At 47.6% G+C, this 16,263-nt stretch overlaps 1 protein-coding gene across 1 annotated transcript in view; it reads left to right on the forward strand.

Moving 5' to 3' along the window:
* The window catches only part of LOC119389333 (pre-mRNA-processing-splicing factor 8), a 619,528-nt gene that overhangs the window by 345,363 nt on the left and 257,902 nt on the right, over window positions 1-16,263 (forward strand). The window contains exon 15 of the mRNA XM_037656539.1: window positions 13,068-13,231. Within this exon, the coding sequence (XP_037512467.1) occupies window positions 13,068-13,231 (164 nt within the window). The remainder of the gene's footprint in view (window positions 1-13,067; window positions 13,232-16,263) is intronic.

Consider the following 16,263-nt stretch of genomic DNA (forward strand, 5'->3'; position numbering starts at 1 on the left):
AATCGCGGATGCGTGTCTGTTTTCGAGCAGAAATTCACGCGGACACAATTTCTCTGAGCCCTTCAAGGTGCTCAGTAGCTCGCATGCTGTCTGCAGTGCCAAAACGAAATTCTTCAAGGACGACGAGGGCCTCCACGACTTCCTTCACAGTGACAGGGGCCTCGTGTGGCTCATGGTGTGGCTGCTCCCCTTCAGGCTCTTCGTTCTCGGATTCGTTGCCATGCATCACTTCCTTGACGATTTGCTTATCAGTCAGAAAGCCGGCAGTGGCAATGCCATCATCAATGCCGATATAATCCTCTAGTGTCACTGCATCAGGCATAACACTTCCGAAATCCTGCCCATCGTCGGCACCGTCGTCCGGCGACACTTCGGCATCGCTGGAGTCGGGTACAACAAAGCCACTGTGCCTGAAACAGTTGGCAATGGCATGCGCAGGCGTGTTCTACCACACATACGCAAGAATGCTAACTGCGCCCAGGAGACTCGCGTCGTATTGTTTGCCGACGTCATGGCACAGGAGCAACTTCTTGTCGGCAGAGCCCGTTTTTCAGGGCACGCAAAATTTCTACTTTGGTGGTGAAGTCCTTCGCCTTGTACTTGGGCCGCTTCGCCGACGATGCCTTCGGCGGAGAGTGCATTCACATGAAAAGTCAGCACAAAAGCACCAGCAACCATCAAGCTAAAGGAGCCGTACTGAATTGTTCCTCGATAAAACGACGTTCACCGATGCAGCACACCAATGGGAACAAAGCAATAAATTGGCACCGCCAACAACACACGCGAAGAAAAGGCGTTCAACCAGTCTCAAGTCAAGCCAAGTCGACAATTGATGTCCATGGCGATGCTGCGTTTGAGCTTCACTTCTGTTCCGAATTGTTCTTTTTTCATTTTCGAGCCTCGCCAGCGGCCCGAAAGTCGCCGAATTATCCGATTTGCGGTCAAATCTGTCTGAAATAACGAGCGCCCAGTCTCATAGAGTGATGCCTATATTTACAGGGACCAGATGATGTGTCCGAAATAACCGATTTTCCGAATTAACGAGAGTCGAATTAAAGAGCTCTTACTGTATTAAACTACAGTAGGGACTCTCGTGAAACTTATATCCCATTGACCCTTCTTTAAATGCTTATCTCTTCTTGTGAAGCATCACCCCCTCGCTATGCTTCACGACCAAAGAAGGGGGGAGGGGGCTGACAGTGGACGAAAGGAATGCACTTACTGCTTGTGTCCACCTGGATTATCCATATATACATATATATGTTTTCCTTTTTTTCCTTGAGGATACACGTGTTTTTGTACGTCCGCGTAGTCTTTTTGCTGCTCTTTTTTCATTTTTACATTTTTATTTTCATATTTTTTTTTCTCGCTCTCTCTGCTCAGAGGACAATGCTATCAAAGCGCATCGAAGCCTCGTAAATTTTGCCTTGATGAAAATCGGTCTCCGATCGAAACGTTGCCAAATAAACTCTTTTTTTTAGAAGCATATATGCTTTTCCTATTTGTGGTAAGGTAACCGCAGACAGCCTCTTCACAATCTATGTGTGTATATATATATATATATATATATATATATATATATATATACACACCCTCTTCCAGCAAAACTGCGCCCCCCGCCTGTAATGGTTGCTGGGGCGATGCAGGTATGTAATAAATAAATAATAAACAAATAAAGTTCAGTGTTCAAGGGCTGAAGGGGTCGTGGCAGCGCTAGTGCAAGTTATCGAAGCGAGAAAGAATCCCATGTAAAGCTTTTAGTCACCTCCACTTTAGCCGTGCACATCGCCTCGGCATGAAGGTAACGGCAATGTATGCAGTGACCCCCACAGTTAAACACCATGTGCGCTACACGCTTTTACTTCGTTGAAACAAGACGTTAAATGAAGCCTTGGCGTTTACCTGAAACACGATGACAAGCACGGTGACTAGAGACGCAAATGCGAGATTTACGGCAACTCAAGAGTCCATGTTCACGAAGGCAATCTCAGACCGCTTCGCCATACTTTGCTTTGAGTCACAGTTGCCATAGTTACAGCAGACAGTGAAGAAAACTGGCGGAGGATGTTTCATAAAAAAAAAATTACAAACGATCTTATTAATCCCTGTTTTGTTTTGTTAAACCGTAAAAAAAAAAATCATTCCATTATTTTAAACTTTGCATCAAACCTGGCATTCTTTGTTTTAATACCGTAAAGGTACTACGCACCAATATCACCTTTGAGATCTACATTACAGTCGAATCCCGCTATAACGAATACCGCTACAACGAAATTTCCGCCACAACGAATAATTTTCGATTCCCCGTCAGCCGCCCATAGAAAACAATGCGAAAAATGTCTCGTCACAACGAATACTTTTTCTGGATATTTCCGCTTGAACGAAGTTTTCGCAAGTGCCACCACATAAGGAAAAGGAGCTTGCCTAGGACTGCCGCGAAATTCCGCTAGAAACTCGACCATTTCTCGTTGCCAGAGCCGTGCGGCCGCATCGCAAGACACGTGTCTTCATCGGAGACATGCTTTCTGCCACCTCACGCACATCCCGGTAAATTTTTCGCCATTGAGATGCTCGGCGACAGATCGTCCATCCGCCATGATGCTGCCGGCGGGTTTGATGCGTGTGCGGGCTGCGGAAGAATCGTTGATGAACTCCCGCCATTGTTTTGACGTAGCACTCAAAACAAAACTACTGCTCGTCGTCACAAGCCCTGCGATCGTGAATGACATTCATGACGTTTTGAAGGCACACGCGCCGCCAGCGCGCACCTAGTCCAAGCGTAACTGCATTCTGCCGCAACCGCTGTGAATACAAATGCGGTCGTGTAGACGCGATCACGGGCGACCACGAAAGTACGCGCGCATCCATCGAACGTACGCGCACCGACTAAATACAATGCTGCGGCCAAAACCACGGTAGACCCGATCACAGATAGCAACGACGCAGTTCTGAAGGCACACGCACGGCCAGCGCGCACAGATTGAAAACGGAACTACCGTCGTCGCTACCGTTTGCCGGAAGCGATGCGCAGAAAACCGCGGCAGAGACCGCGGTCGCTATCGTCGCGATTATCGATAGCGAATATGCTGAAGTACGCAGCTAACACACCGGAAGAAAGATTAAAGGCAACAAAGTCGTAAAACGGCACGAAGCGTTTCGACTTTCCTTTCTCTCGCCTATGACTGTGGTAGTGCGGAGCTTCGGCACTTCGTTTTCACTTAGCCTCTACCGAACTTTGGCACGCTCCTTTGCGCTCGGCACGCTTATAACCCACGTGTATAACTCGCCTATTGACGCAAAGCCGCCTTCATTGCGTTGCCGTGAAGCCAACTTGCGCAACGAAATTCGCGTATAACCCGCACCCCGAGTTTAGCGCTAAATTTTCTGTATATTTTGTGCGTGTTATACGCGAGAAAATACATTCACACGGTGTGCGGCCAAGTGCGTCCGAGTTAGCGACAGTTAAATGCAAAGGACAATGCATGCGCTTGCCGGGACCAAAGGACGAGTCATGATCATCAGATCTTCCTAACTTTTGTGGTCTATAGATGAAATTTCGCTGCAACGAAATTCCGCGACAACGAACTTTTTCGCGCGTCCCGTCAATTTCGTTGTAGCGGGATTTGACTGTACTTCTTCGTAGACTCTGAGATGACCATGGCGGGGGGTGTGATTTAAACAACAGATATATTGTTAAGCTGACGCTGAACTCCGTGCCTGCACTAGTTTTTTAATCTAGCTTTGCTTTGTTTCTTTCAATATCAATGCAGTATTATCAAATAGTGAAAATTATTGCCATTGTTTGGGAACTACTTCTCCTGTAGTGCGGAGGCATGCAAAATATGAGCAGTGTGGCCTCGTGGGCGGAACTTACAATTATTCTTAGGCTGTCACTGACTATAGTTGTATGCAGCATGTCGCCTAGCAAGCTGACGCCATCACTGCCAGGGCACTTTTATCGTATGCACGTGTTTGTCGTGCGTGTTCATCGTGCCCATTCTCTTCCTGACTGCACATGGGCACGGTGATGATGAGCTGCTTTCGTTACTGCAAATAACATGTCTATGGGACACAAAGAGGCAATAGTGAATGGAGGCATGGCTAGTTCGGGTTGTTGCCTATTAAAAGTGTGCAGTATGCTTACAACTGCGCTAGGTCACATGCACTACCGAGCAGTTGGCTGAAGGTGCTTATCATGATAGGGTTTTTAGCGATTAAATTGGTACTGGTGCATTTACTTCCTGCTGCCATAGTGCCTCCATGAATTTCCGGTGCTTATCCATAAAGGCATCGCCGCATGTGCCGTGACAATCCCTTCATATTCTCAGTATGCTTCACCCCATAACATCTTGGCAATGTGGCAAAGCTGACTTTTTGATTTTGCTGCAGTCTAAAATGGATAGACTCCGGAAAGTTTTGGTTCGAGCCTGCGAGATCATCAACGTGACAGCAGTGGTGGCTTCAGTTGATGTGCTTCTGGGCCTACAATTTAACCAGAAAGTTAGAAAGTTCAGGTGCCTAAAAATATCAGTGTCCTAATTTTAGATGTTCTTATAAATTGATCCTATGGGACTTGTGGTGGTGCTGCAAAAGCATCCGACTTTCAAGCATGTCCAAAAAAAAATCGGGTGCCCGAAAGATCAGCCGTTGACTGTGATGCGTAAGGGCTGCACCCTGTTTTTCAGAAGTATGTATTGATAAAAGAAGATTTCACATAAAGGTCATGGTCATACTTTGCATGACTTGCACATCTTCAGAATGTGTGCATGTGTGAGAGCTTCCAGACACTCTGGTCAGATAGCATGAGAGAACGTGACAGATCACCGTCATCATCTTTTTACAGTAAACTCAGCTAATATGAAATTCACGGGGATCGCGAAAAATTTCGTAGCGAGAATTTCGTTGTTGCGGAAAAAGCGGTAAATAAAGGGAAAAAGATATGCACGACACTCTTAGAGCACCTATTTTCAAAATTTATATAAATTGCTCATTTTCGCCTGTTTGCGCTTTCGCACGAGCAACGGGAGAGTGTGCTGCTCACACTCTGTGAGGAGCTGCATGGCGACATTGTCGTCATGGGTGCCAAGAAAACTATGTGTGATGTCCAAGGAGTCCATGACCTCCAATAGGTCACTGGCGTCGTGACCGTCGGTACACCATGCGCGACTTCTTCGTCAGATGAATCGGCGGCATCGGCGCCGATTTCGGCATTGCTCAGCTCTTCGTAGACGATCACATCCGCGTCGTCATTTACGTAATCGCTCAGCGCTACGTTCTCGGGAACAATGCCGGCTTCCTCGAGAGCTGTCTATGCTGCGGCCGTTGCCGCGTCTTGCCCTTGTCCAATGTCGTCGTCAGCAGCTTGTGCATCGTCACTTGAACTAGCCAAGGACATCTCTTTGGGTCGAAACCCCATGTGCGCGAAACAGTTCTTTACAACTTCACGCCGCGTCAACATCCATGCGGTAGCCAACATTTGCACAGCCATGAACAAGTCGACTTTGGTGTTGTGGCCATGCTCAGTGTTGAAGAGGATTCGCTGAATAAGCCTTTACCGGTATGCGTGCTTCAAGCTGTTAATCACGCCTTGATCTAGAGGCTGGATCAGCGACGTGCAACTTCACCTCAGCGTTCGTCAACTTGACGTTGCCGTCCAGGTGATGTGCTGAACTATCCAGCAGCGAGCAAACACTGCGGTCTTGCCTTTTCATGCAGTTGTCGAACGCAACGAGCCAGTCAGTGAAAATGGTCCGTGTCATCCACGAACGGCTGTTCGCGATGTACTTCACTGGCAGGTTTTTCGTGCCCTTGAAGCACCGTGGCTTGGCGTTCTTGCCCACGACAAGAAGGGGCTGCTTGTCGGACCCATTTATATTTGCACAGAGCAAAACGGTGACTCGCTTTTTGCTCTGCTTCCCTTTATGGCACTGTTTGCCCTTCAAGTTGAGCGTCCTTGCTGGCAGCGTTTCATAGAAATGCCCAGTCTCGTCCGCATTGTATACGTTGGAGGCTGGGTACTTCTCTACGATGTGGCAGCATTCGTCGCGATCCACGATGATGCACCGTCACAGTCTGCAGAAGCGGACTCTCTGCACAGCACCTTCCCGACTATCGTGGCGCTCTTTAAATCGGTTCAGCCACCCGGCACTTGCCTTGAAGTTTTTTCACTGATGCCTAAAACGCAGGCGTAGTTGAGTGCCTTCTGTTGAAACATGTTACCGCTGACCGGTATCTTCTTAGCCCTTCTTTCACAAAACCAGGTATAAAACTGCCTTGTCCAGGTCTTCATGGGCTGGCTGAGTTGTCTTCTTGCGTTGAGCAGATGCAGTGATGCTACCGCTGCGCCAATTGCGCCAGACTGCGCCAAAGTGTCCTGGCTGCTACAACCTGCTACATTTCCTCAAAATTTGGCGATTCTGCGCCAAGCCTGCGCCAAAGGGGTGTACTCTGACTTTCAGAAATGAAACTAACTACATGAGGTTCCCCCATTGAGAGCGACATCGCGCTGTATTCGGACGTTCTCCATGAGAGTGATGAAAATGGAGACAAAATACAGTATAACCTCGCTACAACGGATCTGTTTACAACAGACATTCGGATATTACATACCAATTTGCGGCGTTATGCCGACCTCCGTATTAGTTCCATTGATTGAGCTTCGTTTACAACGGATTCTGGTACAACGGACATTCGGATATAATTGACTAAAATTTCAGGCCAGCAAGGTGGTCAGGACTCCTTTAGAGCGGACTTTTTTACCACGGTCATTAACTTCCGACTTGAAACATCGCTTAGCATACTTTCGGGACGGGAGCAGCGCACCGCGGATATCGACGTACCGATTTAAGAACGAAGGCCGCCGATCCCCGGTCTGTCAATGATCAGCTATGCCTAGCTGTAGTGACAAAAAAAAATGGCGCGCAGCGTGCTTGGTGTTGCGTTTGGGACGCTGACACGCGAAATTGCGAGCCGCTGCCACCGCTTCTCCGCGCGGTTGCTGCGCGGCGAACTTGGCCGGGGGGTCCGCTGCCGATGCGCAAAATGCCCATCCGCGGTTTTGAGGAGCCAGCGGGCGATGCGATTTGTTGCTTGAGACGAAGGACATTACGGCTTCTTCGCTTTCGCATGTCCGCTAGCGCGATGTTCTTGCCCGCAAAGTTAGGATTTGGCTCGTACAGTAAAAGCTCGTTAATTCGGATTTCTAGGGACCGCAAAAAATGTCCGAATTAACCGAATGTCCGAATTATCGAATGTCCGAAATAAACACAATAAATGCACGAGCTTTTTCAACATACCTTTACTTAACAAAGTAATCGCGGATGCTTGTCTGTTTTCGAGCAGATATTCGCGCGGACACAATTTTTCTGAGCCCTTCAAGGTGCTCAGCAGCTCGCATGATGTCTGCAGTGTGCGCAAAAGTTTCACCCGTCATCCACGCTTTTCGGTTGGCACGGTAATCCACGGGAAGATTGTTGATGTTCTTAAAGCAGCGTGGCTTTTGAACCTTTCCGATAACGAGAAGCGGCAAGCACTCTGTTCCCGTCACGTTGGAGGCTAAAAGCACGGTTACTCGTTCCTTGCTTCTTTTGCCGCCGATACAAGGATCCCCTTTCATCACTCATCACTTCTTGTCGGGAGAGCCCATTATTCAGAGCACGCAAAATTTCTAGTTTGGTGGTGAAGTCCTTGGCCTCGTACTTGGGCCGCTTCGCCGGCGTTGCCATCGGCGGAGAGTGCGGTCACACGAGAAGTCCGCACAAAAGCACCAGCAACGATCAAGCTAAAGGCGCCGTTCCTCGATAAATCGGCGATCAACGATGCAGCACACCAACGGGAACAAAGCAACAAAACCCACACGCGAAAAAAGGCGTTCAACCAGTCTCAATCCAAGCCAAGTCGATAATTGATGTCCATGGCGATGCTGCGTTTGAGCTTCACTTTCGTTCCGAATTGTTCTTTTTTTCGTTTTCGAGCCTCGCCAGCGGCCCGAAAGTCGCCGAATTATCCGATTTGCGGTCAAATCTGTCCGAAATAACGAGCGCCCAGTCTCATAGAGTGATGCATATATTTACAGGGACCAGATGACGTGTCCGAATTAACCGATTTTCCGAATTAACGAGAGTCGAATTAACGAGCTTTTACTGTACATCGGCACCGTGAACGGAGTTAGGCCTAACCACGACATCTAGTAGAAAGCTCGGTTGCGATGTGCGTGGCCACGGTGCCCGACGTTTCAAAGTACGTCATGCTCGATTGCGAGTACAAGGAGTTGTCCCGCGGTGGTCTTCGTCATAAGCTTCGAAGTGCTGATAAGAAGAACCTCGAACAGCGGGTCCAACGAGTCAACGCTATTAGTCGCACGTCTGCGATGTTCGCGACGAGTGCGGCGCGCTATCGTAATCTGATGATTGAGCTTCCGCTTGCAGCTGCCCAACTAAAGCGTTCCAAATTATCGTCGACCCGTAAACACAGAACGAGTGCGAAGGCGTCACTAAGTAGCGCAATTTTCGACAGCCACGACCTCGCGACGCACAAGCAGCAGACGACGATCCCGAAGCGAGCATTAACACGTTTTGGCTGCTTCTGCGGTAATACCGCAGAAGCAGCCAAAACGTGTTTTTTGTACGCTTGTTACTGAATGGAGGAGCCAGCTGAAACGGAGAACTTGAACGCGGAGAAATGCTCTTTACGACGAGCCCAAAATGGTGGCGCCCAGTTGCGCCGTTGCCGAGCTATAATTTTGAAAAACGCTTTTTTTTTATATTTCCGCAATTTTCGCCAAGTCGGCAGACGCAAAACAAAATTTTAAAGCACTTCTACGTAGTTTTCATTGAAGATATTTTGGAATCAGATAGAAATGGGTTACAGAAACTGAAAATGCGATTTTTGCAAAAATCGCATTTTTTTGGTCCCCCGTTAAAAATAAGACCATGTTTGTGACTCGTAATTCTCTCCGGTTATAACAGACCCATTCAGTGTTTACATGAAAGTCTGTTGTAACAGTACTTGGATTTTACATACTCCCTTTACAACAGACCAAAATCCTCTTCACTATGAAGGTCTGTTGTAATAAGGTTATACTGTATCAATATGGTGTTTTCAAGCGGACGAAGAAACTGCGTTTTGTGTTTTTTTTTTTGTAATCAAAGCATCAACTGTAGGCAACATGGCGTAGCAGCAGTCAAGCGACATGCAGCCATGAAACGGCACATTGATGCTACCAGTCGTCATTGAGACGCTTCAGGTGGGCTGCAGCGGCCGAAAACGATCCAGCCGACTTTGGAATTCGGGAGTCCATGGAACGTTTTGCAGTGTGACCGCGTGACAAACGCAGAAATTCTGTTTGTGCTTGGCATGACTCTCAAGGGCATCCCACACTCGTGGGCCGACACAGCAACTGCCTTGTTTCCCAAGTTATTTGGAGATTCCGAAACAGCGAAGCAGTTTAGTTGTAAGAGGTTCAAGGCATCCTACATAGTTAGTGATGGCCTCGGGCCGTATTTCAAGAAACTTGTGCTTGACGAGCTGAACAAGCCGGATGTGGTTTTATCTGTTAGCATTGACGAGACCTCTCTTCCTGAACAGAAGTGCCAACAACTTGATGTTGTAGTTAGGCATTTCTCCAACAAAATGCAGCGAGTTGTGGAACACCTACAGTCTTTCTGGCTGGGCTCTGCGGCTTCGGAAATTTTGGCTAGTGAAGTGCGGAGAGCAATGATGGACCTGCCGCAGAAAAATGTCACTTGCTTTTCTACGGATGGCCCTAATGCAATGAAAAGCTTCAGAAAAAAGATGCAGGAAGCATACCTTGACATCATAGATGTAGGAGAGTGCTGCTTGCACAAAGTGCACAACTCATTTGCCCGCGGCTTGAGTGCTGTTGGCTCGGATGTCGACGCTGCTGTGGTCGATGTTTATTACTTTTTAAAGAATTCTTCGGCTCAGAATGAATTGTTGAAGGCAGAGCACCTGCTCCAAAAACTAGTTTTGCTGCTCCAAAACGCAATTTTGCCTGCTCCAAAAGCTGCTCCAAAGTGGCCTAAGCCAGTAGCATCACTGCAGATGTGCCCGATGCTAGCACCTTCGAGATGCTCGCTTCGGACTTGAGTATCGTCAACAGTGAGCTTGGCGAGATACCATCTTCCTCTGCGATGCTTCCCTTTTTCCTACCTGCTGCTGCTGCAGCGATTATTCCCGCTTTCTGCTCCAGCGAAAGAAACTCGTTTCTTGCTCTGTGGCGCCCATAGACCCTCGCTACCGTTGACAAGGTCGAGAAAAAAAAAAGCAGATTGGAGCTGACATAGCGAAGCGAGGACTAACGCCACAGAACCAGCAGAACACATGAAAAAAGACACACACTCAAAGATTGATCGAGCTAGCATCCAATATCCAACATGTGGATTTGGCTAGACTTCGGCTCGCCAAACTCGCACGCTGTCACAGAATGCTGCACAGCATCGTCATCAACAGCAAACAGTGGCGTCCCCCCATGGTTTTGTAGCATTCAGCGGGTTACGTGCGACTTTGGTCGACTTTCGTGCGTTTATGACTGTTCTAGCTGTCAGAAAACCAGAAAAATGTTTAATGTAGAATCTGAATCGGAGTCAGTTGATAAGAATTCCCCGTTACAAACAGCGCAAGAAAAAAAAAAAACACGGACAAATGCACAGGACAACCGCTTTCGTGTGTACCTTTTTTTTATTTTTTTTTCGTGCCGTTTTTAACAGTAAAAAATGTTGTTACTATAATTTACATTGTTAGAGGTTATTAGAACTACTTAGCATGGTTCAATTCGTGGCAGAGCGGGTGACTTGTGTCCCGGGGAAATATCGTTGAACCGGGAGAACAATAGAAAAATTGGTTCGTTGTGGAGGAAATTTTGATACATTGGAGCCTATGGGATGCAGGCGGGGAATCGAAAAACTTTCGTTGAAGCGGGAATTTCGGAGTTCGTTGTATGGAGTTTGACTGTAGTGCACAAATACGAGACTCGGTTTTTTCAATGTGCTAAGGTGTTCATCGGGTGCCATATTTACTTGAATCTAGGCTGATAGCTTTTTCAAATAATCATGTATGTACTAAACATTAGGGCCGGCTAAGATTTGAGGACATGAAAAATTCATCAGTTTCAAATTGAAACTGAGAAAAATTATGTACAGCCAGTGTCATCTAGAAAAGACAGTATTGTAACCACTGTTAGCCGGTTGTAGCCGCGTCAGTAGTCAACTGAAGTACAGGAGAAAGGAGTGACACAGGTGATGAGCAACACTGCCAGTCATACGGCCCAGGAAAATGGCCTCACAGTTGTATTCACTAACTGCCTATGCCCTCATGGCTCGTCTTATGCCTATCAGTTAGAGATGCAAAGGCAGCTTGCATTGCTTCGCGCTATGCATGCTCCCAGGTTTGTTTGATTAATAAGTGAAGGTGCTGCCAAACAATATTGCGACGCGCGCTTCTTTTGCTATACAGTTCAACCTAGATATAACGAAATTGACAAGTTCCCAAAAAGATTCGTTATAAACAGGTTTTCTGTATATTCACTTTCAGCACGAAAATTCAGAAAATAAATGCGCAAATTAAACACAAGAAGAATTGAAGGCAGAGCTCTCCCAAAACATTCATTTAGCGGTAGAAAACTGCGTTATTTTGGCTCCGGCAACGTGACGGCGCGTAGCCGGAGCCAATCTCTGAGGCCATGGTCTCGCGAACCCGCAGCGCGACGCAAGACGGCAAAGCACGTGGTGACAGTGACGAGTCGACCTCCGAAGATCTGTCGTAACCGTGGGCGCGGACAGTTTCCACCAGCGCCTAATCTGACATCTGTTTGGTAGTGACGACACAGTTATCGACATTAAAGAAGTATCACAAAAGCTGCACCATATGCAGTGCGGCCCCACATATGCAGCGTGAACTCGAAGCGTAGCGACACGGAGCAAGGTTTTTTTAGTGCCATCACCTGGTGTCACGTTAACGAAGTGCAATTCAGAGACCACCGCACCATCTGAAGAGTGGCACTGCCAACGCAAAAGCCGATTTTCTTTCTGTCTTATTTTTTAAAGAAAGCCGGCGTTGGTTCGCAGGGTGGCACCCGCGAGTGGTTAAATGAGATTTCAAGGGTGGAGGGTTCACGATCCTGTGGCGGCAAAAAAGCCGGTTCGAGGAGCGCAGGCCTCGCCTGCCCGTCTCGCGCACACCTGCATGCACAAACGAGCGCTTACTCTCGCCTCGTAGTTACTGGGGCTTTGAGTGTGCCGTGCGCGACGTCGCCACCGCTTAGCGCTCTCGTCAGCAGGGCAACCGCAGAAGATGCATGTGGCTCGTGCTCGTGCCAAAATGACGAAATTCGAGGCAAAATACCCAGGTTGTCGGCGACGGAAATTTGTTATATCAAGGGTGTCTCCCGCTGCCACTTTGTTATAGAATTCGCAAATACATGTGCTCCTATGGAGTAATGGCCGGGAATAGAAAAATTTCGTAATATTGAGGAGTTCATTGTAGTTCATTGTGTGAAGGTTTGTTATAGGCAGGTTTAACAGTATTTACATAACTGGTTCGTTACACGCATAACCACTCCCTTGTGTAAACCGTGCCCTAATGTCTGGGAACCTTTCAGATTATTTCCGAATCCTCTGATAGGCATGAGCGCACAAACGCGAACACTTGAGTTTATTCTGGAACTAACGCGGCCACCAGCAATAAGGCTCGAATGTTCGATGCCGCATGCATAAATGCTGACGCGTCTTACCGCGGATCAAATTATGGACAGCCCGCACTCTGTTCACCGCTATCAGTGTACAGTGTGCATTGCTTGTAGTTTTTTTTATTTCCCGGGCACAAGTTTGCCCAATTAAAACGTGTCGTCTCGAACACACCGACTGCTTCCTTCGTCAACGTCACGACAACGTGACAATATGTCTGAAATTGCAGCAGTTCAACGCCAATAAATGATGCATATGTTTAGCACGACCAAAGGACGAGTCATATTTATAGGATTTCTCAATTAGCCTGATCGCTGCTACTGAATTGTGTGGCAATGGCTGATTGACAGCATGCGTGTATTACAGGATGGGCCTTACATCAGTGCCGAGGAGGCTGTGGCCATATACACGACAACAGTGCACTGGCTGGAGAGCCGTCGCTTCTCGCCCATCCCGTTCCCGCCCCTGTCTTACAAGCATGACACTAAGCTGCTCATTTTGGCCCTGGAGAGGCTCAAGGAAGCCTACAGGTGAGCCATGCTGCAAATGGTGACTGTTGCTGCTTCAGCCCAGAGGTGCACTCTTTTTATTGTTATCATCATTGAAGTCAACAGAGAAGCCATAACCATGGACCGAAAGCCAAGAAAATTCATATTCAACATTTTTATCATCGGCTTGACCCAACGATAAATAAAACAAAACTTAGATGTTTCACCACCTATGCAGGTGGCGTCACCAGTACACAAATGCCAACATATGAGAGAATAGATCCTAGTTATGTGAAATACTGCCATGAACACCTGGAAGGGGGGCCACAATTAGAATGGCATGCAGATATGATTGTGATGGACAAACCACGACTCCACAAATTTTCTCGGGTTGCATCGTTGTTCCCGTGCCGGCGTTGTAACATTATGAAAATCGAACATGTGTGCTTTGACTGTGACGCCAGCTACCGTATAAACGCGTGTAAGGGCCGCACCCGTGTAAGGGCCGCACCCCGTTTTTTTGAAGTGCATATTCTAAAAAAAAAAAAAATCCGCGTAAGGGCCGCACCCACACTTTCCTCAACCAATACGTATTCAAAATGCGCGCGCGCGCGTAAGCTTCTAGGCGTAGTCGATATATGGCGCAAGAAAACGCAACCATCATCATCGTCACCAGAGTATGTATATATATATTTTTTGGATTTTATTCGTGTTAAGATGTTCGTGAAGTGGGCTAAAAATTTTAACTTTTTTATTAGTATTCATAGACTCGCCAACTAAAGGTTAAAGCGGGATTTTATCTTTAGCTTCTCACATCTCTATACAAACGCGCTATCGGCGCTATCCATATCGGCACTAGCATCACCAACTTTGGCATGGCGGGCATGGCCAAGATAGATTTACCAGCGCAAAAAAGACAGGACATTTAGGAAGGACACACACACATACCTACATGTCCTGTCTTTTTTGCGCTGGTAAATCTATCTTGACCATGAACCAACTCGCCCAAGCAGCCGTTTTAGCGGGCATGGCGTTTGCGTTGTCCGGTTTGTGCAGTTCAGCCAGCCATTTGCTGTAGTTTTCTGCACTGTTCGATGACCTTCGTGCTAGCTTGTTTTCTACACGGCGTTCACGTTTCGGCAAAATGGGCAAGTACCTGAATAGCTACACTGCTGGCTATAAGTTGAAGGTGATCGAGTATGCTCTCGAGCATCGGAAACGTGCCGCCGGCAGAAAATTCGACGTTGACGAGAAGTGTGTTCGACGTTGGTGTGCTCAAAAAGAAGCTTTGCGAAACACCAACAGCACTAAGCGCGCTTTCCGAGGAGAGCAGTGCAAGTTTCCCGATTTGGAAGAAGACTTGCTCCGCTATGTGACTGAAGTGCGGAATGATGGTCTTGCACTCACAACGGACATGCTGCGTGTGAAGGGACTAGCCTTGGCGACTGTACTTGGGTGGATCCTATCTGCGTGGAGCTCGGTGTCGACGGACATTGTGTCCCGAAGTTTTAAAGTCGCCGGGATATCTAACAGCTTGGATGGCACGGAAGATGACTGCTTGTGGGGTGACGGCGCTTCGCAGCACACCATCTCATCTCGGACTCCAAGTCTGAGGACTCGCCGAGTGACGACGATTGAGCACGTATGTCGCAAGAAATGTCGTATACTGCAATAAACGCTCTTCGTTCGCTAACTGGTGCGTTTTTACTTAAAAAAAAAAATGTCGCGTGTATGGGCCGCACCCTGAAAATAGGCCCTCATTTCTTGAAAAAAAAGTGCGGCCCTTACACGCGTTTATACGGTACATTGGTGAGGCGAGACGGTGACGTCGTACTCGCCTCAAGGAGCATGCAAGAGACGTTACAAAAGCAATGCCTACTACACTTGCTAAAACTGAATTAGTGGATCACTGCCTCGCAAGAGCACATGTACAGTCAAACCCCGCTACAACGAAACTGACGTTGCTCGGAAAAATGTTCGTTGAAGCGAACATTTCGTTGTAGTGAAATCGAAAAAAATATGGCTGACCTGAGCTAGTAGAACAGAGAAACTTTTATTTCCAAAATTCAAAAAGTGTCTGCTGCTTCCTTTGCGTCCCCAGCAGCGTCACGCCACGTTGAAAAGCACGCAGAAACAACGTTCGCGGCTTCCGCGAACGAACCAAACAGAGGCACGGACGCGCAACACGAACTGCACAGTTGCACTAATACGCTAACACAAGCTATTCGCCGACAACGGCGAGATGCAGGCGTGCTATCGCGGAGCGATGACTTACGCCTTATTCTATGCTATTCTTATCCACCACTCGCGGCTGGCTGATCCCGTTGATAACGTGGACGAATTGTTGCTCCGACCACCGGTTATGCACCGGTCGCACTGGCCAAGTGCGAAAAGCACGAAAAGCATTGGCATTGGAAAAGGCATCGTTCCGCGACTGCACCCCAGGGCTGCTCGCGATGATAACGCGGATGTACCGTCGCTTTGACCACTAGCGAAGCGCGAAAAGCATGAAAAGCATTGGAAAGGCATAGGAAAAGGCATAGGGAAAAGGAATCGTTCCGCGATTGCACCTCAATGTAGAGAACTGAGCTTTGGCTTCGGATTGTCTGCGACTAAGAAGCAACTCAAGCCAGTTGCGAAAGGAGGGCAGTCCGATCGCTGTCGCTATCAAGGAATGGCGGCCCCCATACTCAATCAACAGCGGCGGTTTCTGGAGGTGCCAACACGCAATTTAGACTTTGAATTCGTATTTTTATGTTCTAAAATGCATCAAAATGTCCGAGATTGTGTTTATTGCACAGTAAATTAAATTTTTGAGCCCGGAATGGCATGGTAAATTTCGTTGAAGCGGAACGGCAGCAGAAAAAATGTTCGTTGTGGCGAGCATATTTATGCATTGACTCCTATGGAGTGTTGACAGGGAACCGAGAATTTTTCGTTGTACCGGAAATTTCGTTGAAACGGAGTTCGTTGTAGTGGAGTTCGACTGTATTTGCAAAGCTTACGGCTGTGTACAGAAAAACAAAGAACAGTAGCTTAATTTATCTCTTGGGGTCTTTTAAGGGGGGACCCTG

Source organism: Rhipicephalus sanguineus, chromosome 4 (assembly GCF_013339695.2).
Source record: "Rhipicephalus sanguineus isolate Rsan-2018 chromosome 4, BIME_Rsan_1.4, whole genome shotgun sequence".
Lineage (NCBI taxonomy): Eukaryota > Metazoa > Arthropoda > Arachnida > Ixodida > Ixodidae > Rhipicephalus > Rhipicephalus sanguineus.